Raw genomic sequence first — 27,282 nt, 5'->3', positions numbered from 1 at the left:
GGTCCGAAGAGCAAGATAATAGGGAACATGGGCTCTCTGACAAGGCAGTCCCAAACATGGCCAACATCACCTCCACATCATTGTTGGGAAAAAGACACCACTCACTGTATGCAAACCTTAATGGTTTTGAAGCAGAAGTTATACGCAAGGTAAGTGTGGAACTTTTCTGAGTCTGTCTTTCTTTATTGAAGTATAAAAATGTTACAGACCTCGAGGCATTCAAGATCAGCATCTTGTACTCACTCCCAAGAACTATTCACACCTGTATTTAACTCTCAAAAATCATTAAGTTCCCTACATTTATAGTGATGTCAAGATACAGAAAAACACACTGTATATCCAAACTGTTAACTAAGTTCCACATTTGGAACATAATGACTAAAGTAGAATTCCAAGTCTTGGGAAAAAAACACAACTTGCAGCATTAAACATTTAGCCAGTTTGTTCGATTGAGTTTGGTGGAGTCCAACCGTACAGTACAGTATAAATGCAAGTGTTGTGGATCTGCCGTTATAAATCTAAGAACAAAGTGAAAGGCTGAGTCTAAGTTTTATAGTGGAGGCAGTAGCATCTTTGTAGATTATATGCTATAGTTTAAGCTCACTAATACAGTAGAGAGTGTTTTTTCATTTAAATTGTAAATAAGTTATATTAACATACAAAGAGTAGCTCAAGAAGTGACAACCAGTCTTCTACATACCATGATTGTAGTTTTTATAAACCTTTTTATACCTGCAATCTAGAACATATTGTGTCTTGTTCTTCAAATTAACCCTTCTGTTATGTTCGTTTCTCTAGAACAGCAATAATGTTCCTGGGTCAATTTGCCACGGTGCATATTCAATTATCCAAAAGTGTCAGAACCCCAAAAAATCCTAATACACATTTTTTTTAAATCTAATATTTAACTCCATTACTAACCATTTAAATCAATATTTAGTCAATTGGTGTTCTTTAATTCTCACAGATCATGGTTCAATGAGGATAACTCACTCGTTTTTCATTAAAATTCATGTTAAAACTCTTTTTGATACACATTGGAAAGTCCTAAATATACAAAAACAATAGTTTTACATGACATAGATTTTTGTTTATTTTATTTAACATTTTGATTTTAGATTTTTTTAATGAAGTGATGTTGATAAATTAACACACACCTCTTCTTCACATGCTGCCCAGATTTTTATGCTGCATTTAGCTAGTTTGAAAGACATATATTACCTAAAATAGACTTTTAAAAGTGTCAATTTGACCCGCAACATAACAGGAGGGTTAAAAAAAATGAAATTACAGGATTATAAAGAGTAAGATGAAAACTGATACATCTGTGAAGGAGCAGTTGGATTACAGTTGACACAAACTTGTGTGCAGCACTTGTTCTGGTACCAACACTGGGAAAATGCTACAGCTACTACTGGACAAAGAAAGAGTTGGCAGATATTCAGTGAAGCAGTTGTGACCTTGTCCCCAATTTCACACCTCTGTGTATCCTGTTAGTGTGTGCAGAAGATCCACTCACGGTAGACAATTGAAAATCAATGGGAAGTCAATGAGATTTCCATGTAATGCATTGAGGCTCATGTGGCTTGCACAGTGGATACATCAGTAAGGTACTATCAGAGAAACTCACCTACATCTGTTCTGTCATTGAGAAAACGAACATGCTAGCAAAGAGTAGAAAAGTCTGGTTTTGTTGTAGGTTCCAGAAAAATGTAGAAAACCATGACTTGGACAAAACACAGGTAGTAGAAATCTTACAGATTTTACAAATGGCACTTTGTGAAGTAAAAAAAGGTAGATCCTATTTCTGTCAAAGACTGTAAAAAGCAAAACATGAGGGCAGCTTGATCGACTTGAGCCATGTTGAGATGCCATTTAAGACATCCCCATGCCCCATGCATGTTTGTACACTGTTAATGTTTGATAGTAAACTGCGTTCATTGTAGATAACAATTGTAGGGAAGATAATAGCTTATTTGAATTCACAGTAAAGTATGCTAAATGAAAATGTCTGAAACTACAAGCTGTCTTTCATTTTCAATTTCCACCACCACTTCTTCCATGAAGTCTCCATGAATGTCTTTTTGTCCTTGGTTTGCCGGTTCGAACAATCCTTAACTAAGGCAGAATTTCTTCAATTAATCAAGGTTGTTATGTGTGTGCAACATAACCTTTTCTGTCTACCCACCCCCACCACTTCACTACCTATTCACCACAATCACAGTGTAGTGAAAGCCCTAATGATGTGTCAACAACAACATGGGAGAAGATGTGCAGCCACAGAAGCTGAGAGGCAACATTAAGTGATGCATTAGAAATAATTATTTGGCTATTTCAGAGCAGTGGGGGTTTACTGTAGTGCTTTTCAGCAGGAGGCTGTCACTCTTAGATTGTTCATAATTACACCATTATTTATAGTGGGGACACCAGGAATGTCCTTTTGTTTTTCTCATCACCAGTTCCATCCATGATTGATGACTGTGTGTGCAGGTTTGCACTGCAAGATACAGTTTCAGTAATAATTTTAATGGAATATAATTAATCACAGTAATTCTTTATAAGGAAGGTAACACATGGATGTAAGAAGCAGAATAGTAAGGCAGAAGGAAAGTGGGTGAAACTAGGGCTGAAAAAGATATAGAGCTCAACTGTGTCCCATAGGAATTAGCTGGGTTATAAATGGAGTATGTAGAAAAATGGAAGGTTTAACTGTATAGGTGATAACCATCAGGACTCAATGATTGAGCATGGCTTCATCCTCAAAGCAGTAAGTTATTCTCTGTGTTAAATTGCATATAGAGTTGTTAGAGGGCTGTTTTGATCTTGTAAATTGAGAAATATAAGTTAGGATATCTTCTTACCTTACTATTCTAAAGCACGGCATTATTTATCAGTTATTGTGTGGATACTAAAACAACGTAAACATGGATAAAATAGAAGAGGAGCTTCTGAGAAAGACAAGCATGTTTATTGGTATAAAAGGAAAATTCAGTTTGATATCAAATTTGTAGTCAAACACCATCAAGCCACAGAAATCATGTATTCTATTCAGAGTCTTGATGCATTTCATTTGGTTTTCCAGTCCTTAAGGGAAACACAAGACTGCAGATGATTCCTCAGAGAGGGAGGAGGAAAGTCTGGGATTAAACATAACTTAAAAAACTTAGGGAATACAGTTTTTGCTTGATAGCTAAGCATCTGCTATGGTGGTTGTCAGATAATGAAGACAACAACTCCCATGATCCCATGCTACTTGATAACATTATCAACATTGTCTTTGTATCATTTTTGTTGGTTTGTCTTTGTTACCAAGTGTCCCAACCCTGCAGGAATTTAATGCTGATCAGATAAATAGTGAGATTCCAATTAAGTCTGGTGTTGATGTTAAACTTGTTGTTTTTCCTGTTGTGAGGCAGCAAGTGGTTGACGTTGCATCTATCAATAGAACCTTCATGGGAAACCGTGTTTAAAATTATACAAACCCTGCCTGTAAAGCAGATGTCAATGTCAGTCCTTCCGCCTCATGGAAAAGGAAGCATGGCGCCCTTTAGAGTAATCTGCTTGTTGACTGTGTGGTCCTCTGTGATCCAGACTCTTTAACACCTGTCTGGATACCATATGGCTGCCTGATTGTTAGCTTTACACACAAGGAATTCCAAATGGAGCTACACACAGAGATGTGATACAAACAAAACCCTGTTTCTCTTCTCACTTATTTTGTTGACTGGCCCGTTACTTAACTGTAATCCCTCCCCATGTTTATGAAGCAAAGGCAGCCGGTCTGGGATCCTTTGAAGGTAGTCTTTTGTTTCATGTAGTGGTTGGAGTCTCTGTACCTTTGACGCTTTTGTCACCCCTCAATCTGCCAGTGAAAGCAGTTATTTTTGATACTATAATAATAATAATGTCTGCTTAAAATGACTGCCTTTCAAGAATGCATTAAGAAGGTTTCAGCGCTTCTCTTCAAAAAGGGAGCTCTATAACAAGTGCAGTCCAATTCCTCTGTGTGAAACACAGTATTGATTCCAGTATTGGTTCTAATGTGTTGCTATAAGAGTTGTGGGTGTTTCACAAACAGATGCCAGCCCGACAGGTCAAAGCTGACCCAGTATGTGTCTATTAGAGATCCAAAAGTGGAGCAAGTGTCTGCATGGGGGACCTAATTTCATCGTAAGTTTGCTTGTAATGTTCTGAAAGAAATCTCAGATACAAGAGTTTTTCAGCAGTCAACTCATCAGTCTGCTTCCTGAATTCATGATGATGAACCAAGCGGTAACCTCCGTCTCAAACTATGAAGCACATGAGGAAGTGTTATAAACTGCAATTCATTGAGAATCCGCTTGAGGCTGGCTGCAAAAACACCGTAAACCACAGACACCAATTCAAAAAGACGATCTTTGCAGCATTAAGAAACATGTTTACAGGCTGGTTCAAAAAACAACTTGGCTCTACGTAGCTAATTTCTCTATTGGCACACACTGTACGGGGGGGTGAATTTTTTAACGCGACAGTTCAGAAGATTTTAAGATTACAAGTTTTTGCCCAAATAAGGACATGATGGACTTGACCCCTGGGCGGGAACACATAGCTGTTGGCTAGGAGGCTCAAACTCCACCCCTTTACGTCACACTATGCCTGGTTGAGTTCCGCATTTCCAATATGGCTGCCACCGTCGATTGGCTTCAAAACAGCGCTCAGGAACAGATGGGCGACGTCACGGATACTACGTCCATATTTTATACAGTTTATGTGAGGAACCTATCAGCCATTACTAAATGGTTTTCAATACAATTCACTCACTGGTACTGTTATTTTCACTTCAGTTGCTGAAATAATATGTGTGTTTTCATGTCATGACAGATCTTTAAATATTAATGTAATCATATTGTAGTGCTGTAAGAAATGACGAGTTGTACCTTTATATAGTTACTGCTGCAGTCAGGTTTTTTTTTAGGTAATGATTCCCTAACTGTGGATGCATGGTGTAAATGAAAATATAGAAAAGATGATTGGTTGATAGAAAACAAAAAAAAGTTGTTTACATTAAGGTCTGCTTATTCATTGTGCTTTAGTTCTGCTGATTACACAACAGCGCAGTCAGAGTAAATTGTTTTATAAAGAGTGCAGCGTCAGTGTGTCAGCAAAAACCTGGTGATGGTGAACTGACAAGCAGAACAGCAGTCTAACCCACAACGTCAGTTAACAGGAGCAAATATCCATCACAGTTTCCAAATTGAAATAAGCAGAAGGCTGGTAAAAGGTCCAAGGCACTCTGTTTTGAACATTTAAAATCAAATTTTCATGGTGTTGTCTTGTCGACCTTAAAAACAAACATGCTAAAGTTTGATTTTAAGGTCTAGATGACTCCTTCCATTTTTCTTTAGATGGCTTGTTTTTCCTAACCTCCATCCCCAAACTCCAGTATTTTCACTTCCAAATGATATGAAACAAAGCAGCAAACCTCACAGGAGAAACTGCAACCTTAGAATTTGGAGACTGGCTAAAAATGGATTTCAGACCAATCATATGATCCACTGGAGGAGATATCAGAGAAGATCTAGTCACAGCGACACTGTATTTATAATTTTTGGACTATCTTATTCAACACCAAAGATAAAAGCAACATGAAAGATTTATTCCTGTCTCTGTGGCTCCTCTCTTGCCAAATTGTCTTATTTGTATGTGTGTGTGTGCACATCTGTATAATATGCGTTATAATAAGTGTTTTTTTTTTCTGGCCAGCCATGTAATGACACGTGAATAATTGATGGAGCTGTGAGACGGGGGATCTCTGGAGTGTTGGTCTCTCAGCAGATACCAGCCCAAACATCTCCATCTGTCTGTCTGTAGCGAGATGCAGACTGTCTCTAGGGAGCAGGGGTCAAGACATTGTTTTCACTGTCTCATCCGCTCGCATCTGTGGAGCTAGGAACTGTACTGTATACCACATTATATAGATATATATATATATATATATATATGGAATGAATGTTCCCTGTGGCATTTACTCTGAAGTACACCTCAATATTGCACATATTTTCTGTGACACGGACTGACATTAAGGGTCAGGAATGCAAGCTTATGCTAAGCAACAATGAAAATAAAAATCTACATTCTTCACTGTTATTTTTACTGTGATCAAAATGCATGTTACAGCTGTGGCTGACCTTCAGTATTAAACCTCCAAAACAAAAGACTGAAGTATACTGAACATGGCAGGACTCAATGCTTACATTACACTAAATCATTGCTCTGTTATGTGTCTTCCCATGTATCTATACCCATCACATGTGCCCCATCGCTCTTATTAACCAAATGGGTTCTGTTAAAGTGCACATTTATTGTTTCCCATTTTCCTGTCATCGCTGCACCCCCTAATACTCTCATAAACCTAAATTACGACACCTAATTCACAGTGAAACAATAAACAACACTCTAATTAAATGCTGTAAATACTTTGTGCTAACGTCTGTTATCTGATCTCACACAGAGGAGTGTCAGTTCCCCCTCTTTACATTTACATTCCCCAGCCTGCATTCAGACAGCAACATCCTTGGCACCCTCCGAGAGCTCTGACATTTCTGCGTTATTTGGTCCTCCTCCCAGACTGTAAGCCATATTAGACCCATGATTACCTGTTTCCCCCCAACACAGTGGGGACTGCTTTTTGCCTGGAGGAGGAAATGGAGACTCATTTAGTTGAACCAGTGAATGTCAGGAAAGGTCGTCTAGGCATTTCATTAGTGGAGTGCTTTTTATACCAGATGTACATTTATTGAATGTGACAAGAGAAAGGCTACTGGTAGAACGCTGTTATTGTGTTCAGACATTCAGATGGTGCAACATTGTTCTCAGAGACTTATTGACTGACATGTCTCTCTGCTTCTCTGCCTGTCCCAGACAGTATGTGTTTTATTTATGGCTCTGTCGTCTGGAAACTAGCTGCTAAGTATATTACATAAACGGTATCTACCTCGGCTCATTTCTTAGCCCTGTTCCAGCTCAGTGGTTCTCTTTTCCTTCTTCCATAATGTGACAGCTTTGAATTTGTTGCCTCCAGAGGAGATGCTAACTAATTGAGTCTGTTGAAAATAGGGATGCAACGAAATGAAAATTCTTGTCCGAAACCGAAAACAGAAAATGAGGAAACCAAGGCCGAAAACCGAAACACCGAAACAAATTATTATGCCAATTATTAGTAGGGAGACCGGGGACAGTTGTAACATTTCACTCCTTGGATTTGAGATAAAGCCATGCTTTTCTGTTTGTGTTGCACTGGCATTTTCTAGGTAATTTATTAGCAGACACTTGAAGCTAGTTTGTATAGCAGTTTGAACACACTGGGTTAAAAGAGCTCAAAGTTAGAGACAGAAATGTCAAAAATGTTACAACTGTCCCCGGTCTCCCCTACCATTACATTTATGGCTCTGACTGTGTACTAACCTCAGTAAAATCAAGGATCTCATTGAACATATCAGACAACGAGGGTGCGTGCCCCTCATCTGGTTCAGAGAGACGAGTCCTTCTTTCTGCGCTGTGTTCTCCTTCTCCTGCGCTGTGCACTCCAACCGGTTTGGATCATTTCTCGTGAGCACTGCTTTATTCCCACATCCAAGTAATGATCTTTATAACGTGGATCAAGTCCAGTCGCGATGAAGTACAGAGGATCCGAATAGATCTCAGTGAAACGTGTGCTGACAGACTCTAAGAGTGTACTTTTCATTGTTTTCACTCCGGGGTCCGTCTCAACCTCTTTGCTTAGAAGACGCTTTAGTGCTGCAATTAAAGGAATAACGGATGCAGACATGTTGGCCCTTATCCAGACAAGCGCGTACTGGCCACGGTTTTTGCTTGCGTCATCACAACATTCTGTTTCAGCCGTGTTGTTTTGGTGATAAAAGTCTTTCCGCCGAAAATGCACTTTTGAGCCATTTTCAGACGAAAAGTTTTGTTGGCCGAATTTTTGGTGCATCCCTAGCTGAAAAGTGATGGAGCATGGTAACATCAACTTATAGTGTCACTGCAGTCTTATCAATATTTTGTAACATCACTAATGCTTGTAGAGGATACATTTCATCAAAAAAACATCCATATTTATGCTCAAGCATGTTTGCTCCTGATTGCTGAAAGGGAATTTCCAGTGCTCACTCAAGAATGTGTCTCTGTAGTGGAAACGTGGGGGAAGTTTCCAGCTCTTTCTCAGGGAGAGCTGGGGAAAGAGATGCTGTCTGAGGAAAACTGCCCCAATGACAGTGACACAGTAGGGGGAGTGATATTTGGCAGCATCAAAAATCGAGACAAGGTTTATACAAGCCTTCTTGGATGCATTTTTTTTCTTCCAATTAATTTCATGCACTTAAATTTCTGGCGTAATGCAATGCAGCTTTTTGGAGATCTGCCAAAACTGTAGAATGAAATTGTCTGAAGCGGTAGTGCCCACATTTGTCATCCGCACACTTTGTTTTTATTAAAGCCCCCGGTAAACAAAGGCAGTCAAACTCACATTACTTTAACTCAATAACCCAAATGCTGCCTAAATACTGTAATCTTCAATTAATTTAATAATTAGTCTTTTTTTAGAGCAATAACTGTTGAGCCTGGCATTGCTAGACAAATTCACCTTGGTGGATGGGTCTGGGTCATAAGCCAAGCAGAGCAGTGTACTGAAGTATGTGGGCACAATGTGCATACACTTGAATGTGTCAGCCTCCCTCTTAATGAAGCCAAATACTGCCTCTGTCCCCTTTTATGATGATTTGTTGTGTTTAAAATGTAAAACAGATTCAGTAAAATACTCCTTAAGCGTGTCTCTTGTGCTTGGCCACGTATAACATTTTTGCTGTTAGTGTGATAGCAGAGGGGGTCAGGGGGCTTGTATGCATATGTAATTTTCCATGGCAAGATTAAGGGTTATTTTCTTCTGAAGCTCTCTGGGTTTAGCCTGTGGAGGGTCTGGGGAGAAACAAATCAACTTTGCTACTGTGTTTCTCCTCAACCTATTTCCTGCTGACACTGCACTAAATGGAATAATGTGGCGACCTCCTCCCTCTGTTCGTCTTTTGACGTTTTAAAAGCCAGATGCTCTCTGCATGTCTGACATCTTATTAGAGTCTCCAAGGCTCAGGGGATTGAGACATTTTTTTGTGGACTGTGAGATGGTGAGGAAGCCATGCCCATAGATCTTAATTACTGTAGCTGTGTGGCAGTGTTGTAATGATTTGTTGAGATTATTTCCAAGGCTTCAGAGTGACAATATGCAAAGGTTTAGACAGTGCAGTATCATAATTATCATAATGCTACACTCTCCTGAAGTTTGATCTGTTATGACAATATATAGTTCAATACTGCAGCTATTTTGAAGAGCGTCCTGAAGAGGGTTCATAAGTTAAACATGCATCACATTCATTTATTAAACATTTTTAAGGCTTTGCTTTGTTTTTCAGGCGGAAAAACAATAAACCCTGTGCAATTATTTTTTAAAAGCAGTTTCCTTTTAAATATTGGTGTCTCTCTAGTGTTTGTAAGAGGTTAGGGGGCTGCAAGCTGAGCTGCTATTTCTATTTCTTTTAAATTGTTTAAAGAAACTTGCCACTAGTGGTGGGCAACATAGGTTTTGACAAGACTGACGTCGGTCAAAAACGTTGTGTGTAAAATATGCCGAAAAGTTACAATACTTGGTATTGTTTGTCTATTTATATTAAAATATTTAAAGGTTAATATTTTGATTTCATCTCAATTTAATATTTGTTTACAATTTATTTTTTTTTGACAAAAGCTTAACTAAGATATGAATGAGCAAACCTGATTTTGCATATTCAACTGTGATTTATGTACAGCTTGCACATAACTTGAAATTGGCCATTGTTAAATATTGCAATAGAATATTGTTGGGCAATGTTTTGCAGAAGATGTATGAAGCACTTTAAAAAATAAACAAGAGCTGTCGTCTGAAATGCCGTGTCTGTCCATAGATGTCCTGTAAGCAAGTAGAGTTTTACAGCATTTTTTGTAGGATACTGTCAGATTATCGTTATCTGAAAATTTAAAAAAATTATCAAGATATATTTATTACTTTCAGGCCCTTCGGTTCTTCACTGGTAGATCAAAAAATGATTGATGCATGAATTTGAATTGATTTCCAACCTGCAAGCAACAAACTGTCTGAAAAGCTAACCATGTAGCTGGGGCCTTTTTCTACATTTTGTTTTAGGCTGTTAAATTTATTCATATTGTGTAAAAAAAAAAAAATGCCCACTACTTATTTATTACATGTTATTACAGCCCCTGTCCTGATTGTGTAGTAGCTAATTCCTACCAACATAGCTACTCTTGTGTCCACCTTGATTGCAAGGTTCAAGGTTATATGCAAAAACATATGCACATCTTCTACTCCATGCATTTGTTATGGAAAAGGCACTAACAAGCATTTTCCGACACCACGAGTCATTTCTGCACAGCCTCACTAACAGGAGAGGTGGTATCAGAGGTGGGTGGAGGTAGTTTGCTGGACGCCTGAGGGGTGCAAAAAGGTGTCTAGTGTTGGTTCTTTGTTCTCCAACGCTGCAAGAGAGACCCCCTAATCTGTCATCGTCAGGTACCCTGGGGGAGACGAGTCGTGATAAATACAGGGGGGGATTTGAGAGGACACTTAAGAGGGCTTCTTCATGACTTATATATGAGTATAGAGAGAAAGCGGCTGTTAATAGAATACCTCAGGCCACATACTGCTTTGTATGTCGTTTTTTTTTTTTAAGGAAACGTCTGTATTGTTTGTTTTAGACCAGTGTGGAGTGCAGCCTTCATTTCTCAGCTTCTTTGCGTATGCTTATGCAGAGAAATGCAGTCTTGTTAATCTACAGAAGATTTATGTTGTCATAGAATAAAATGTTGCCTACAAAGTGAACTCTTTTTATGGAGATCAAAACAGATGCATCCTTCAGCGATTTTTTATGTCTTTTGAGGATATTTGACAGCCGAGCAGTCCAGCAAACCACATTAGAAAAACCACTGATGTTGTAGAAGGCAGAGATAAAAGAGTCATTGATTTGTCTCTAAATTGTAACGCTTCACTGATACTGTGAAGTCTATTAGTATGCACACATCAGGGGGGGGGGGGTCATTCTCAGTGTCTGCAGGTTATAGGTTCTGTTACTCACCTCTGCTTGCAACTAAAACAGTGTTCAGGAGTCCCGTCTTTAACCATGTGGTGTTTCAGGGTTGGGTCTATAGGAGGAGGAGGAGGTCTTACCCTTTTCATTATTGCTTGGAGCAGACAAGGCTCAGATTAATTAAGGCACATTTACAGACTCAGCAGACTGTATCTTTCATGTAAATCCCCCGAGTGCAATGTTGGTAAAGTAAGCCCGGCAGTGGGTAATTGCCCGTTGTTTATTTTTTAGAATAATTCTGTAGTTTTCTAGAAAGCCAAGGTAAAAAAGTAAGATTATAATAACCTTAAGAGAAACCAAAGGACTCTAAACTTTAACAGATAAAGGGCTGTATTTAAGTAGCACACGTCTTCAGTACATAAGTCAAAGTATAGATACTCCACCTAAAATATTACTCCAATACAAGTGAAAGTTGCTCTGTCAGATTATTACTTGAGTTAAAGTCCTAGAGTACTTGCTTTTAAAAATACTTAAGTATTCAAAGTACTTCTTAAAATATCTCAAAAATAATACTCAAGTAAAGTACAGATACTCAAATCATGTACTTAAGTACAGTACTCAAGTAAATGTACTTTGTTACTGTCAATCACTGGCTGCAGATAAATCATGGAAAACCAGACACTGTTGAATTAAAGTTTTTGCATCAGGCAAAGTGAAAGCATGATGTGCTTCAGCTTATAAGACTGACATCACATGTCCTGCTATGTTATCATTTTACGGTTGTGACTACCAAACAGCACACCATTTAGCGCTACAGCAGTCGCTTTTTGCATCCTCTTAACAGTCGCACCCTACCTTATGTTAGGACCCACACACAAGCACCCATAGGCGCTAACATGGGCACATGTTCATCTGCTATTCTTTTCACAACATATGCACTGGGCATAAAAATGACGACTGTGTTGCGTGGAAGATATTAGTGTCACTCGGGCTGAGTGCCAGGGCGCTTCACTCACGATGGGTAAAAGATAGGGCCCAGATTCTCATACTTCTGAGAGAAGCAGTAGTAGTTATGCTGAGACAGTATATAAACAGTGATTATCATATTACAAAAACACCCTTTAAGGTTTCTGTGCTGTGTTACTGCTCAATAGAAAAATGCAGGAAACTGTGTTTTATCTTTTTTTCCATCAAGGCTTAACCAAAAATCTACTTTGTTCTCTTTCTGAGAAAGTGATAAAAGGGAGTTGGAAAACTATTTGGCAAAAAAAAAAAGATTTTCACATTTTTTAAAGTCCTAGTTTACGATTGGTGCACTTGGTGGTGCACTGATTTATTACTTGAGTATTATTGCTTGGGTTAAAAAAAGAAAAAGAGCCCAATGGTGCTCTACATCAATCTCAAGTTGGAGGTTGGATACTACCACTTCAAATATCTTGTCCCGTAAAGAGTTAAAATGGTAAAGATATGGTGTGTGTGTGTGTGTGTGTGTGTGTGTGTGTGTGTGTGTGTGTGTGTGTGTGTGTGTGTGTGTGTGTGTGTGTGTGTGTGTGTGTGTGTGTGTGTGTGTGTGTGTGTCTACATACATGTCTGTGTCTTTGTCTCACAGTCTCCTTCAGAGGCTTATGGTGGGGGATTTCTAGCTGGCAGCTAAAAGTGCTGATGATGGTGTTTCTGTGAAACCAGACTGTAGACATTTCCATGCCTTTCATAAGCTCACCATGGATCCCGGACAAAAGGATAATCTGGTGCTGAGACCCTATGAATATTTAAGAATTAGCCCGTCTATGGACATTTAATGATATATTCAAGTCTTTGTGATTGGTAACTAAAGCCCCTTATTGTGTCAGAAATTAAACATCTTCCCTTTGCTTTTACGTACAATCTTTGAAGTGTGAGTATGAATTTGCAGTTTTTCTTCTCGTCATCCTGTCAATGATTCATACTTTGAAGATACTTATATTGCAGTGTTAGGACATTAAACTGATTTTGCAGCGTGCTTTCTGTATTTTGCTGTTTTCTGTATTTGCAGCTAAGGAAACGGAGGAATTCCTGGAAACCCCTTAGCCACTTTGATTTAGACCCCCAGAGGCTTTTAAAACAGCAACTGACCCAGATAATCAGGAGGCAATTTAGCCTGCCCCCTTTACAAACCTCAGACCTGTCAGTGTCAGCTTGTTGTAAGAAATCTAATTAAAGCAAGCAGACGTTTAGTAACTAGTCAAGTATGGCGTTTCTCTTTTATGTCTCTTTTTTATGTAGTCATTACCCGGGTGGAGTTGTTTTGATTGACCTCTAAAACTTATTTATTTGACAAATGGCACTAAAAGTGACTCCGCTTTGCTTCAGTTGCATTTACTAACAGGGTCAGTAACATATGTCAGTGCTGGGACAACCTGCTGTGTTGCCAAACTGTGACAGCCTATGATGCTAGAGTTTGTCCTTCGGTGAGTGTTGTTCTGCCAGGCTAGGACTACAGGAAATCTGGGATGATTTATTCACACTTGACCCTTCATAATGATCAGAGGAGAACACTGTGACTTGTATACTAATACTGATGTACAGTTAGGAATCTGGAGTCAGTACTTTCTTAGAGGTAGCACAATAGCCAATAGGACAGAAGACCATAAAAAGAGAAACCAGCAGATAATGCAGCAAAACTGCAGTAAACAAAGCCTTTGAGGTTGTTGGCAGAGAGCATATCTGTTTTCTAACTTTTAGTTGAAACCCTCCTGGTCCTTTCAGTGGAAGCCAGATATTGGATTGAAGTATGGCTCCTTCCAGTAATAAGTTATACTAAACTGTTGAGTATCATCTGCATATTGTGTCTGTCGGGCAGAAACCTTATATCTCCATATTTCATTATTTAGTTCATTATCTAGTTTACATTTTGGACAAAGTAAAGCATTAAAAAGAGCTTGTGACTGAATCCCATTCAGTTTTTTGTTATTTAACCCTCCTGTTATGTTTGTTTCTCTGGAACAGCAATAATGTTCCTGGGTCAATTTGACCTGGTGCATATTCAATTATCCACAAGTGTCAGAACCCCAAAAAATCACAATCAGATTTTTTTAAATCTAATTTTTAACTCCATTACTAACCATTTAAATCAAGATTTAGTCCATTGGTGTTCTTTAATTCTCACAGATCATGGTTCAATGAGGATGACTCACTCGTTTATTTCAATTAAAATTCATGTTAAACCTTTTTTTAATGTACATCGGAAAGCCCTACAATAGTTTTACATTACATAGATTTTGTTTATTTTATTTTACATTTTCAATTTTCAATTTTTTTTTTATGAAGTATGTTGATAAATTAAAACGACACCTCTTCTGTCACATGCTGCCCAGATTTTTATGCTGCATTTAGCTGGTTTGGAAGGCATATATTGCCTAAAATAGACTTTAAAAGGGAAATTTGACCCACAACATAACAGGAGGGTTAAAAACATTTTTTTTATAAAGTTTATGAAAAGCTATAGTTTTGGAGATATGAGGTTTCAGCCTGACAGCAGCGATATTAGATACCAAAAAATTCACTGAGAGGTGTTGTTATTATGAAAGAGGCTACAAAACTCTGTTTGTTATAGACCTAAAAGTATGACCACTTATGAAAATCTGAAGCAGTGAAAAGTGGTATGACTCCTCTTTGTAGGTAGATATAACAACCAGAGAATTTTACTGTGTTAAAAAGTTGACCTGTGATTTTTTATAGCACATAATATTGCACCCAAACAGCACCATACTTTTATTAGCTGATGCAGTCAAATAATATCTCTCATAGAAAGCTCAGTCTAATATGAAGGGAATGGACAATACAGGCTGACTTTGCAGTTAACTATAAGAAATGCATAATCAAGACTGAACTGATTTCAGTAAAGCTCTTAAAAGTCTTTATTTGTGAAGGCAAACAAACTTTTTCCATTTTAACAATACACAATATTATCAGCGTTTCCATGTTCAGAGCTATTACTGTGAAACAATATAATGATGGATGCAAAATTGTTGCATAAAATGTCTTCTTCGACCCTTCAGGACATACACAGCATGATTATGGTAAGCCGTAGTGTGATTTATAATCAGCACTCCCCTCAGTTATCTGTTTGTATGCACTGTTATTGCAGACAGATTCTAACAGAGCACAGGGAAATGACTCCATTAGGCCCGTCTACCCTGCCTAAGGCTCAGGCTCTCCTGACAGACGTTTGTGTGCAGACCCCTGCCCTCCTGCTACTGAGCTACATCTGCCTCACTAACTGAGCCAGACCCATGTGAAACTAGCTCTGCTGAGAGAGAGGAGAGCTGTCCGAATGCTAATACACTGGCCTTGAGAGGACCTCACCACCTGCAGCCCTTTTCTGTGGCAGCGAGAGAAACAAGGGCGAGCTGTTTTTTCTTTTTAACATGTAAGAAATCAGCATTACCTCATGCCTACAGAGAAGCCTCCGGTGTGTTTCGGTGGGATTCTGAGGGAACAATTACAAAACATGGATGGACTCCAAGATCATTAGAATGAGAATGGGGTGGTCGGAGGCTGAGTTCACTCTGGTTGGCCCTCCTCTGAGGTGATTGATCGGGCTTTAACATCGTCCTCCGGAGAGGAAGACTGGGACATTGGGACTGGCTGAGTCCTCTAACTGATGGCAAAATAAGTCTCAAGGACACAAAGGCTTATTTGAGAGCTAAGGCTGTCTGTGAGCTGTTCAGGGAATTTTTACTGTATCCAAACAGCTCTGTTTGGATCTAAAAATAATGTGGGCTGTGTCCCCTTCTGCTTGTCAAATCACATAAACACATTTTTGTGTAGGTGTTGTGCTTGTGTCCTTTAGCCATTGACTTGATGTATCACACTTTGGCATGATAAACCAATAGCATCCTGTACTGTGTTAAGTTGCTATCATACTACTTAAAAAAGGTCCCCCACCAATCTGCATTATAAAGTCACCCAACAGTCTACCATCTTTCTTTTGTTGTCCACTCTGAGGAACAAAGTTTTTGGGGTTAAGACTTCATGACAGGGCTACTAACTGAATTCTCATTGTAGTATTGTTTTCTTTGAACGTATTCTTTGGATGTATTTTTGTATATGAGTCCAATGCGGAAGTGCTAAAAACTGCAGTTCATCGAGGATCCGGAAGTACCGGAAACCACATACACACCAATTCAAAAAAGCCGATCTTTACAGCAGAAACAAACATGTTTACAGCCTGGTACAAAAGACGAGTGTAGTCTGGATAGCTCATTTCTCGATTGGCTTTTTCTAACGCGGCAATTTCAAAGATATTGAGATAACAAGTCTTCCAATGAGAGGCACAGCTGACTTGATTGACAGGCAGGAACACTGTAGCTGTTGGCTAGGAGGCTCAAAGCCTGCCTCTTTACGTCACAATTGCTCAACAGCAGCAATATGGCTCCAGCCGACGATTGGCCTCAAAACAGCTCTTCAGAAACAGATGGGTGACGTCACAGATTCTACGTCCATATTTTATACAGTCTATGGAAATGACGTGATCTACACTGCTCTTAGTGCACTCTGCTCTGTACAGCCTCTCCCGCTCCTCACTAACACATGCACTGATGATCACAGGTAACCACAGTTTGAGCTTACAGCCTTAAAATTGATCCAACAAGGAACAGTTAGACTGTTAGCACTGAAATGAAATCCTACTTGATTATCTGCATGTATTTTACTCTGAATTTTAGCCTTTTAATTGAGAATCTGAACACAGCTTGGGAAAAGCATATGAAGATATAATAACCAAATACATTAAAAGCTATTACAGACAAGGAGTCTAATTTGAATCATAAAATATAACTCATAAAGTGAAGTAGTGTCAGTTGTCTCTGTAGTTTGAGAGTCATGCTTATAACCAGGAAAATAAGGAGATAAAATGTGGCTAACAGGGACTCAGCAGGGGCCAAAATCTACCCAGAGAGACTATTTAAGCAGAGTGTCCTTGCTGACTCAATGCCTCCTTTGATTATAAAAAGCCATCTATGAAGCATCATTATTTTTTTTGCCTACAGTCACATAACGTCTTTACTTTGAAAGCAAGCTTTTTACAGCTTTGGTTACAAATTTAGACAGTCTTGGAAATTCCCTGGGGGTATCTGACCTCCATAAAGTGTTACCTGCATTAAGTCCCTCGACTATCTTAACATCCTGTCACTTTGCAGATTTGTATGTAGCACAGTGTAATTGTTTCAATGCTGCTAATACTTCTTCAGTTTAAGTAGATATATTTTTTGTAAATCATAATACTCAATAAGAAACGTGTTGATGATTTCAGTCAAAATATTGTGTCTGCTAGACCAGGGATTCCCAAACTCTCAGCCCACGACCCCCAAAAGAACATTACCTAGTACCGATATGAGCATGTGGCTGTGTTTCCTGTGCCTTTATGAATTAACCTGCTGCTACTGATGCTTTTGATAACTAACTGATCACTAACCCTAAACTACGGAGTCATCTGGCAAGGTTAGCATCTATTTTTGTTCATATGTTTTACTATAATGGGTAAAATGTACTATTTTTAAATAACTTTTGTCATTCAACTTTTTTTGATGAATTTTTTCAGTATTTCTTTGTTCACCACAAGTTAACAAATTATATATAAGTAATGAAAAAAGCAACAAAGAAAAGAATAAATAAATAAATACAAAAAAATACAAAAATAATAATAATAATAAATAAATAATAATAATAAAAATGTCAAACAAAGAGGAAGATAAACATGAAATAAACAATAATAATAATAGTAATACATATTTTTAGATAACTTTAAAAAAAAAAACATTCTGGAAGACACCTCAGGACCCCCCATATGTGTCTCTCGACCCCCCAGGGGGTCCGGACCCACACTTTGGGAACCCCTGTGCTAGACTGTGTGGCCTCACCCAGTGTTACCATTACAGGAGTATTGGGAAGATGATCACACACACAGGCCTCAGCTGCTGGTTTAGTTAACAGCTGGTCATTAGCATTGACTTAAATTACAGGTAAAGCATTTCAACTCTCAAGAGACTCCTCAGACTGCTCATCATCTGCTGTTACCAGGACAACATAATCTTATAGGCAGCATGTCATCTTGATTTTTTCGTATAAAAATTAGTCTGTGTATTGTTAGAGACGTGGATGTGGCAGAGGGCTATTCCAGGTTAGTAATGAGATCCCAAGTGTGTTATAGAAACATAATGGGAAACATCATGACAGGTTTACTGGTGTTTCACATGTGGAGCCATCTGTGTGCTTCTTTCATGCTGTGCTATGTGCCCACTTCAGTCCAAGCATGCTTTAGAATAGAAAATAAACAAATGCCTTTATTTCTATTGCACATAATCATACCATGAAATTTGCAGTGTTTAGGTAAATCAATAAATTCTCCATATACTTACGCACACTAAACACTTAACCTTACTCATACACAACAACAATAAAAAGGACACAATAAATAGTAAATAAAAAAATAATGATAATAATAATAAATAAACAGTATAACAATGGAAGCGCATTCAAGTAGAGGTTTTATATGACTTTTTAAAAACTATTGCACATTATGAAGATATTGTACATTTAAAACTGTTGCATTTAATATTATTGCACAAACATATCTTATGATACATTCAATAGTATTTCACATTATTCTACATTTTTATATGTTAATACTGTACTGGTCAAGTTGTCAGTTACTATGTTAGCCGTCCTGTTATGTTTGTTTCTCTGGAACAGCAATAATGTCCCTGGGTCAATTTGACCCGGGGCATATTCAATTATCCTAAAGTGTTAGAACCCCAAAAAATCCCAATACACATTTTTAAAAATCTCATTATTAACTCCATTACTAACCATTTAAATCAAGATTAAGTCCATCACAGATCGTGGTTCAATGAGGATAACTCACTCGTTTTTTTTCAATTAAAATTCATGTTAAACCTTTTTTTAATGTACATTGGAAAGCCCTAAATATAAATACAATAGTTTTATATGACAAAGATTTTTGTTTTTTTTTATTGTAAATTTTTATTTTTTTATTTTTATGAAGTGATGTTGATAAATTAATACGACACCTCTTCTGTCACATGCAGATTTTGATGCTGCATTTATCTGGTTTGTAAGGCATATATTGCCTAAAATAGACTTTAAAAAGGGTCAATTTGACCCACAACATAACAGGAGGGTTAAGTGATTTGATAATGTTAGGAAGTGGTTGTAGAGTAGCACTTCTATTTCATTCCCCTGAACGAGTGTGTCCAGCACGGGTAAGGTACTTGTATAAATACTTTCAGTGCAGTTGTTTTCATCCGTATATTACAGTATCTGCTTCACACTAATCCAACAGAGCACAGGTAATATGAGAGACTTCCTCTAATGAGAGCAGCCAAAGTCACTGACTTGTATTTAAACACCGTTCACAGTCATACTCTTTCTTCCATCTTCAGCCAGTATGTCCATCTGCTGTCACTACAGCCCAAACACTCATATGTGCCAGGTCCAGCCCCCAAACCTTCCCTCTGAGCCCCAGGCTCATTTAGAGCATTTCCCTGTCACTCAGACGCAGGACAACATCATTTCCACTTAAATCAGAAACTAAGCTGAGGTTTCTACCACCAGTGACAGCCCTGATCACCACATTGACTATCTGCCACATCGACTGTCTGTTACATTGACTGGCTTTGTTGAGCTGTCTCTTCACTCTTCAACAGCAGGCAAGATAACAAGCTAATTTGTGTAACACCTAGGAGTATTTCACCATATAACAGTACCACAAACCTCATGTGTGTCTGCCAGTGGATAACAGCGGACTGCAGTCATTATTTCTAACCACCAAACATCCTAACCTCCAGGTTTTAAAAACACAACATAACATATTATCACTTAGACCAAATTATGACATACGGCTATGCTATACAGATTTGTCAAACAATCTACAGGTTGGTTAAAGGGGTCATTCCATTTTTGTGTTTCCATTTTTGATAATCAATTATTTATTTCTTCCATATTTTCAGCAAATAGGTTAACATTTTGCTAGTTTGAGCTTTTTCTGTGTAAAGATTTGCTGCTTTCCTTTGTTATTTATGATAAATTCAGAGTCTTCGGATTTTGGATGGTAAGTATAAAAAAAACAATATGAATATTAACTTTGGCTTTTGAGAAATTGATCAAACTTGTCCACATGTAATAATAATAATAATAATAATAATACCTTTTTAAAGCACTTTTTCTAAAAACTCAAAGACGCTGCACAGAGGATAAAATGTCATATAAAACAACAGAATACTAGAAACATGAATAAAATACGTTTAAAAGCAATCATACATTAAGAGCAGTTCTAAACAGGTGGGTTTTGATGAGTGATTTGAAGGTGGACAGGTTGGGGCAGGTTCTAATGTTAAGTGGTAAGGTGTTCCAGAGGGTGGGGGCGGCGACAGAGAAAGCTCTGTCCCTCCAGTTTCGGTGCTTGGTGTCAGGTGGTAGGGAGAGGAGGTGGGCGTTGGAGGATCGGAGGTTACGGGAGGGGGTGTGGAGCAGGTTGGTGAGGTAAGAGGGGGCCTGGTTATGGAGGGCTTTGTGGGTGAGGAGGAGGATTTTGAAATGTATGGGCTGTTTGATGGGGAGCCAGTGGAGGTTTTGGAGGAAAGGGGGGATGTGGTCACGGGAGCGGGTGTGGGTGAGCAGGCGGGCGGGTGGCAGAGTTCTGGATATATTGTAGTTTGTTGAGTTGTTTTGAAGGAAGGCCATAGAAGATGCTATTACAGTAGTCGAGTCTGGAAGTGATAAAAGGTGTGGATTAGGGTTTCAGTGGTGGAAAAGGAGAGAGATGGACGGATATGGGCTGTATGGACATTTATTATCAAAATGTATTGGAAATTGACTTATTTATTATTAAACAGCAGCAAAAACCCTACTATCTTAAAAACATGCTAACATTTTGACTCTTGAGTTCATTACTTCTGTTCCATACACAGGCCAAAGCTCACAGCTAAAGCAGCACTGAAGTGCCCTCAGGAAAATTAACTCTGAAGCTGTGAAGGCTTCAGCCTGAGCCCGACCAAAAATCTATTAAGGGCCTTTAAGAACCTGACCAGTTTGATAGAGGATGAAAGTATTTGCAAAGATAAGCAATTCAGTCTTAGGAGCATATCATCATAGGATTCAGGAAAGTTTAAATGACACGTAAGTGATTTAAAATGAAATAAAAAAATGAGTTCAAAAGGAATCCACCATTTGTGTGTGTCTCTGTCTCTTTCCCCTCTCTCCATATCTGATATGCAAGCCAAGCCCTCCTCCCTCTTCTGCTGAGTTAGTGTGCTATAATAGGTGTTGTGTGCCAGTGGAGGGCTGAGTGAGCTGGTCTAATAAAAAGCCTTTTCAATGGGCTGTCATCTGTCAGCCGCTATTAGACAGCACTATGTAAACAGTGGCTGACAGCTGAGGAAGGCTTCGCTGTACCTCAGACGCGAATGTGATTTAAACAGTTCTGAGGGGATGAAACTCAACCCTTTTTTTTTAAGTGATAAAAAACAGATACTTGTATGTATTTTGAGTTTGGTATTAAACCCTGCATCTGTTCTTGTGTGCTTCTTTTGCAGAATGGTACAGACTACGGATTCCTGGTGCGTCAGAACTCTGAGCTCCTGCGAGCCCTGGATGATTTGGAGAAGACTTGTACCACACTGAGGGAGGAGAATGGCCTGCTGGTAGGACTAAAAATAACCAAGAGTTTGTAGTCCTGACTAAAGGCTTCCTAGAAAGTAGGGCAGGTGCACAGAAAGGGTGAACAAAACATTTATAAGCAGCATTGTCTCAGTAAATGCTTGCTGCTTGCTCTGGTTTTCCACAGTGTATAAATGGATGGTTTATACATGTTGGCCTTTCCCGTGTGCCGCCTGAATTTCCTCTAGGAGCACAGCAGATGATGTAGAGCTAAAAAGCGTGCTCCTGAATCTCTCTTACACTATTAATAAGCCTCCCTGACTAAGTCCTTGTTTTGGTTCTGTTTTTTTATTTTCCTTTTTTGTTGAGCATGCATTGGTGTTACTTGCCCCAGGCTGTGTCTGATGATGTTTGTTTCCCCTGTGTTTAGCGGAAGAGCAGCGCCCCAGAGACCGAGGAGAAGGTCAGGCGGCTGAGGAGGAAGAACACAGAGCTGGCTGTTCTCGCTAAGAGGCTTGAAGACAGGGCGAGAAAACTGCAGGAGGCCAACCTCAGAGTGGTATACTGAAAAAATTTAAATAATAACTTACAGTGTTTACCCTCACTGTGACTCATTATCTGTACCATCCTAGCCAACTAATCACCATTGCATGTGGTAATGAGTTAAATGGCACAGTTCAGCATGTGATGAATGGGAGTTCTGTTGACAAATACAAGCAGCATCCTATTGGATAATTAAATACATCAACAAATTACAAGCACTCAGTTTTCAGTTGGAAGTCCAAGAACTCTCTTGTGATAATGTTGAGGATGACAGCCTCACCAGTTTGAACACAATGTCATTTCTTAAGGGAACACATTCTGAAAGCAGTATATTAAAAATGTTTATTATGATGGAAACAATCTGGGTCCTTAACAGTTATTGTTGCGTTTTGTACCAGAGTGTTCGTGACGGGGTTACCTTATATATGGACATAAAGATAAATTTGTAATAGGGATGCACAATCCCACTTTTTAGGTCCTGATACCGATATCGATACCTGGGCTTTGGTATCTGCCGATACTGATACTAGCCGATCCGATCCTGGTACTGATTTAACAATCTCTATTCCTTAATGTGAGGACAGAATCATGTTTTGGCAACTTCAGGCTTTTCTGACTTGATGGTGAATTGTACCTGGGTTCCAAGTGCTAAACCAGAGGCTGGAAATTTCAAGGATCAGAAACGATTAAATCCAATAACCTTTTTCACACTTTGAATCCATTAGTAGAAGGTTTCTTGCTTCTTCGCAGTAGGCTACAGCTGACGTAAACTCCTTGCTCTGGGCTCCCATTATATTTTTCAGCTCGACTGCCATCAGTCGAAACATTAGCGCTGCACATGTTGTAAGTTTCTGGCAGAGTTGTTAGCAAAAGAAGCGTGACATGCAGCTAAACTGCAGAACCTCTTTAGTTATCATCCATCATGCTCCACCGGGCAAAAATGCACACACCAGCCGGTACTGATGATGTAGGAGACGCACATGGCTGTTGCAAACACAGAAAAGCATAGAACTGAGATGGATAGATCTGCCATATGGATGGCACTATATATCGGCCCCTTGCCACCGAGATCCTATCTAGCTTTTTGAGTCCGATCTAGCCGACATCCGATACCAGGATCGGATTGGTGCATCCCTAATTTGTAATACTCAGGGCAGGAAAGTGCAAAAAGAAAAGAAAGTACAGGATTTGCAGGATATCAAATTTGGTCAACCACTGGCGACTTTCCTAACATAAGCATAAGCTTGTTCACAGACTGATAAATGAAAAGAAAAAAAACAAAAAAAACCAAAAGAGAGAACAGTTTGGTTCAGTTTAATATTTGCTACCTTAATGATTTCACAAACAAAAAGACAGTACAGTCTTAGCCTTAGCAGGTCATACTTCTGTAGTTCTTTACCACTGTTTACATATCATAGGTCAAAAATCAGAGATCGGATTTTTGTTGATTAAGCTGAAAAATGTACAGAGTTTTTACGGTTTGACATTCTGATTTATTAACTGCATTATATACTGCATCCTGCCAGTGGAAGGGTCTAATTTTAGAATATATTCAGATTTACAAAGCAGTGGACAGAGTGGGATTTAACTACAGTAATCTACAAAACAATTTAAAGACCCCCTGTCTGTGGCCTGGCTGCTTTGAATTTGAGTGCACCTATTCAACAGACTGAGGGAGAGACCTCTCCCCCCAACTCCCCCCTTTTCCTGCTGCTCACATATGGACACAGCAAAGAAGTTCCAATAAATCTACACCAAAAAAAACTTTCAAGACTTGTAACGTCTCAGGAGAGTTTGATGAACCTGATCTAATTACAGCTTTCTATTCTGTTATATATTGCTTTAAGACCAAAATTAGAGCAGAAACTTTGAAGACTTACTGCCCAGTATCTGACAACCAAGTGTTTTTTTTTATAATGCTGCCCCCTGTCTGTGTTGTTTGATTCTCAAGCTGGTCTTTGTTAATGTATGACTATGAGTCGGTGATGAATCACAATCTTCTGAAAAATCTGTATTTTTTTAATCATCTATTTAATATTTTTTAATGTTTGTACCACACTGTTTTTACACTGTGCTCCTGTCCAGGTGAATTCGCCGTCACTGATGAGACCCGGGTCGGTGGAGCAGTACAAGAGGGCTTTTGCCCGGCAGCGAGCTCGAGACCTAGCACAGCACGCTGACGCTCTGCTGTCTAAAGACAAAGAGATTGCTGCCCTTCAGCAAGAGAATAGAGAGCTGGAAGCTCAGCTTGGCAACACTAAGGTACTTCTAACACAGACACTCAATATCTAGTTTACTCCGCCTACTTTGAACCGTGTACACTGATTTGACCTCAACTGGAGGCCTGATTTATTTCAGACAACTGCTGTTTTTAGCATATCTTTGATCTTCCCTGATGCCCCATAGGTTTCTCATAAGTGCTCCTCAGCATCCCTAACACGTTTACAATGCCTCAAGCTCCCCCTCTGCTGGACAACATAGGTACTACTCATCCTGACTCCTTCCTAAGCCCCTTTTTTTTTTTTTACAAAGGCTGCGTCACTGCTGATGACTGGATGACAGTGCAGGAACAGGCTGCCTTTCTAAGTGCCTGTTTTTAATTACGGATCTGGTGACTTAGAGGCTCATTCTGCTGAATGTGAACATCTGTTGGCTTTAGTGGTGGAGGGTCTTATAGGGTGAGCTGTGTATTGATCTAGTGAGTGTCCGTGTTTGATCCTGTGTTTACCCTAAACACAGTTACACCATGTGGTTTTGCTGACAGGGGTGGAAGGGAAACTTTGGAAACTTTTTACTGTAAAATATGATTCTATTTGTGGCTATTTTGGAGGGTTTTTTGTTGGTTCTAAATCACAAAGCAAGAGGCCAATCTTAGATCACAGTGGTAGGTTTGTTTTGGAAGACCACATTAAAAAAATGTTCAGACTACATTCAAAATTTCAGTATGAATGGCTGACATCAAAAAATAAATAGATCTGCAATAATAAAGTGAAAATGTTTACAATAAGTTAAAATCTCATTTTGAGTATTTATTATATAATAATGAAAATATAATGAAATAGCAAATATTTATCCCTTCTGGTTTAATTTTCTTTTGTTTGGAATTAAACTTATAATGTTTCGATTATTCTCAAAATTCAAAAAAGTGAAAACATATAATGTCCTCCACTTCATGTTTTTTGTTGTACATTGCATTAATACCAATACTCCTCCCATACATTTCTTATGTCTGGCAAAATGCACATTATAACAAACATATAATTTTAAAACCTGGAATAGATGTATGATAAAGTAAAATGAAAAACCTGCTTGACTGATTCAAGATTCCAGGTTCAAGATTCAAGAAAGCTGTATTGCCAAGTGAGCTCGCACACACAAGGAATTTGGCGTGGTGAACGGAACACTGGTACTTAACAACAAGACAGTAAGGACACAACAAGACAGTAAGGACAATGAATATATCAACCTGAACACAAATCCAAAAATTCTAAATAAAAATACTATCTGTACAAAGAAAGTAAAGAAGTACTTTTAAAGACATGAAATAAGTTAAATTAGCCTAAGCCAGAGTGCACATGTAGTAGATGAATATAACAATCAAATATGTTATGGAACAAATTACAATATTGCACATGGTTATGAGGTATTGCACCAGAAATCAAAGTATTGCACATGTATGTGATCTACTGTATGATAATGATGTTATTGTTCTCTGCTTCTGTCTGTGTAGGGCTCCCATGTTCCACCTGGACGTGGTGAATTTGAGAGGCTTCTCAGGGAGTCTCAGAGGGAGGTGCTGCGACTCCAGAGACAGCTGTCAGTCACATCATCCACACAACCGCAGAACAATCATAGCCCTGACCCCGGTGGACCAGAGAAGAGTGGGGACATTGAGGAGGAGGAGGGAGAGGAGAAGGAGGTGGTTGAAGAGAAGGTAAGATCATGTCAGAGCCCTGATCTCTTCTTCACTGCCCCCTGTTGGTGATTGGTCACTTAAAGGAGGCAACCATGTTGACATTTGTAAACTTCAGCTGATGACATCACGTCAGCTGTACATTATATTAAAATAGCAACGGCTACTAATTGATGTTCATTGTGTTTTCTGTGAATTTTTTTTTATTGTAAAGAACGAAATGATGCACTTAATGCAACAAAAGTTAAAGATGCACAAACTGTGACCCTTCAAGGTGATCTGAGGCTAAGTAAGTTACTTCAGGTAAATAGAGGAGAGGTGGAAGTGTTGATATAAGACTACAGTTTGGTAAAAATAATGGATGGTAGTGTGAAAGTTAGCCAACTTCAGTCTTTCTAAAACGATGTGTGTGTGTGTGTGTGTGTGTGTGTGTGTGTGTGTGTGTGTGTGTGTGTGTGTGTGTGTGTGTGTGTGTGTGTGTTTATGTTGGCATGAATGCTGTTTTGCAGCGTTATATAATGGCTTGTCATTGGACCCGTTACTAATCTGCTACAGGCCATAGTGAGTGATTCCCTGTCTTGAACTTGGGCCTGATCAAAGACACCGAAGTCACACACCATCTGATACTCTCTGTGTTTTATGCTGATCCTGTCTATTTTCAGCTCGTGATACTCGGCTATATCTGGCCAACACGTTAAAAAATGCACTTATATATAAAAATAAAATAAAATAAAAAATATATATATACAAAAAAATTACATAATGTACCAAAATAACATAGCAGCACCACTAAATGTCTGTTTAAGTGTAAAATATATTGGAAAACAATTTATTTAGTGTGCATTTGTAATGTATTAATCACAGATCATATCACTCAGAGGCATACATCATATTTATGTAATTAATGTAAATTCCTCCTCCCCTCTCATGTACATTTTTCTGCATGTGAAGCCCGAATGAGAATGCCGATTGTGGTAATCTCCCGTTTGTGGGACGCACACACGCACTGCCAGTGGCACGCGCACACCCAGAAAGGGGCCATGTTGTGTGAACTCTAATCCC

General features: G+C 38.8%; 1 protein-coding gene across 1 annotated transcript in view; it reads left to right on the top strand.

Moving 5' to 3' along the window:
* Positions 1–27,282, top strand: part of LOC117813225 (RIMS-binding protein 2) — a 77,867-nt gene that overhangs the window by 10,554 nt on the left and 40,031 nt on the right. Inside the window, 4 exon segments of the mRNA XM_034684349.1 lie at positions 21,701–21,808; positions 22,195–22,323; positions 24,393–24,569; positions 26,038–26,241. Of these exon segments, the coding sequence (XP_034540240.1) occupies positions 21,701–21,808; positions 22,195–22,323; positions 24,393–24,569; positions 26,038–26,241 (618 nt within the window).

This window comes from Notolabrus celidotus, chromosome 5 (genome assembly GCF_009762535.1).
Source record: "Notolabrus celidotus isolate fNotCel1 chromosome 5, fNotCel1.pri, whole genome shotgun sequence".
In the NCBI taxonomy this organism is placed as follows: domain Eukaryota; kingdom Metazoa; phylum Chordata; class Actinopteri; order Labriformes; family Labridae; genus Notolabrus; species Notolabrus celidotus.
This window is presented reverse-complemented; position numbering and strand designations above follow the sequence as displayed.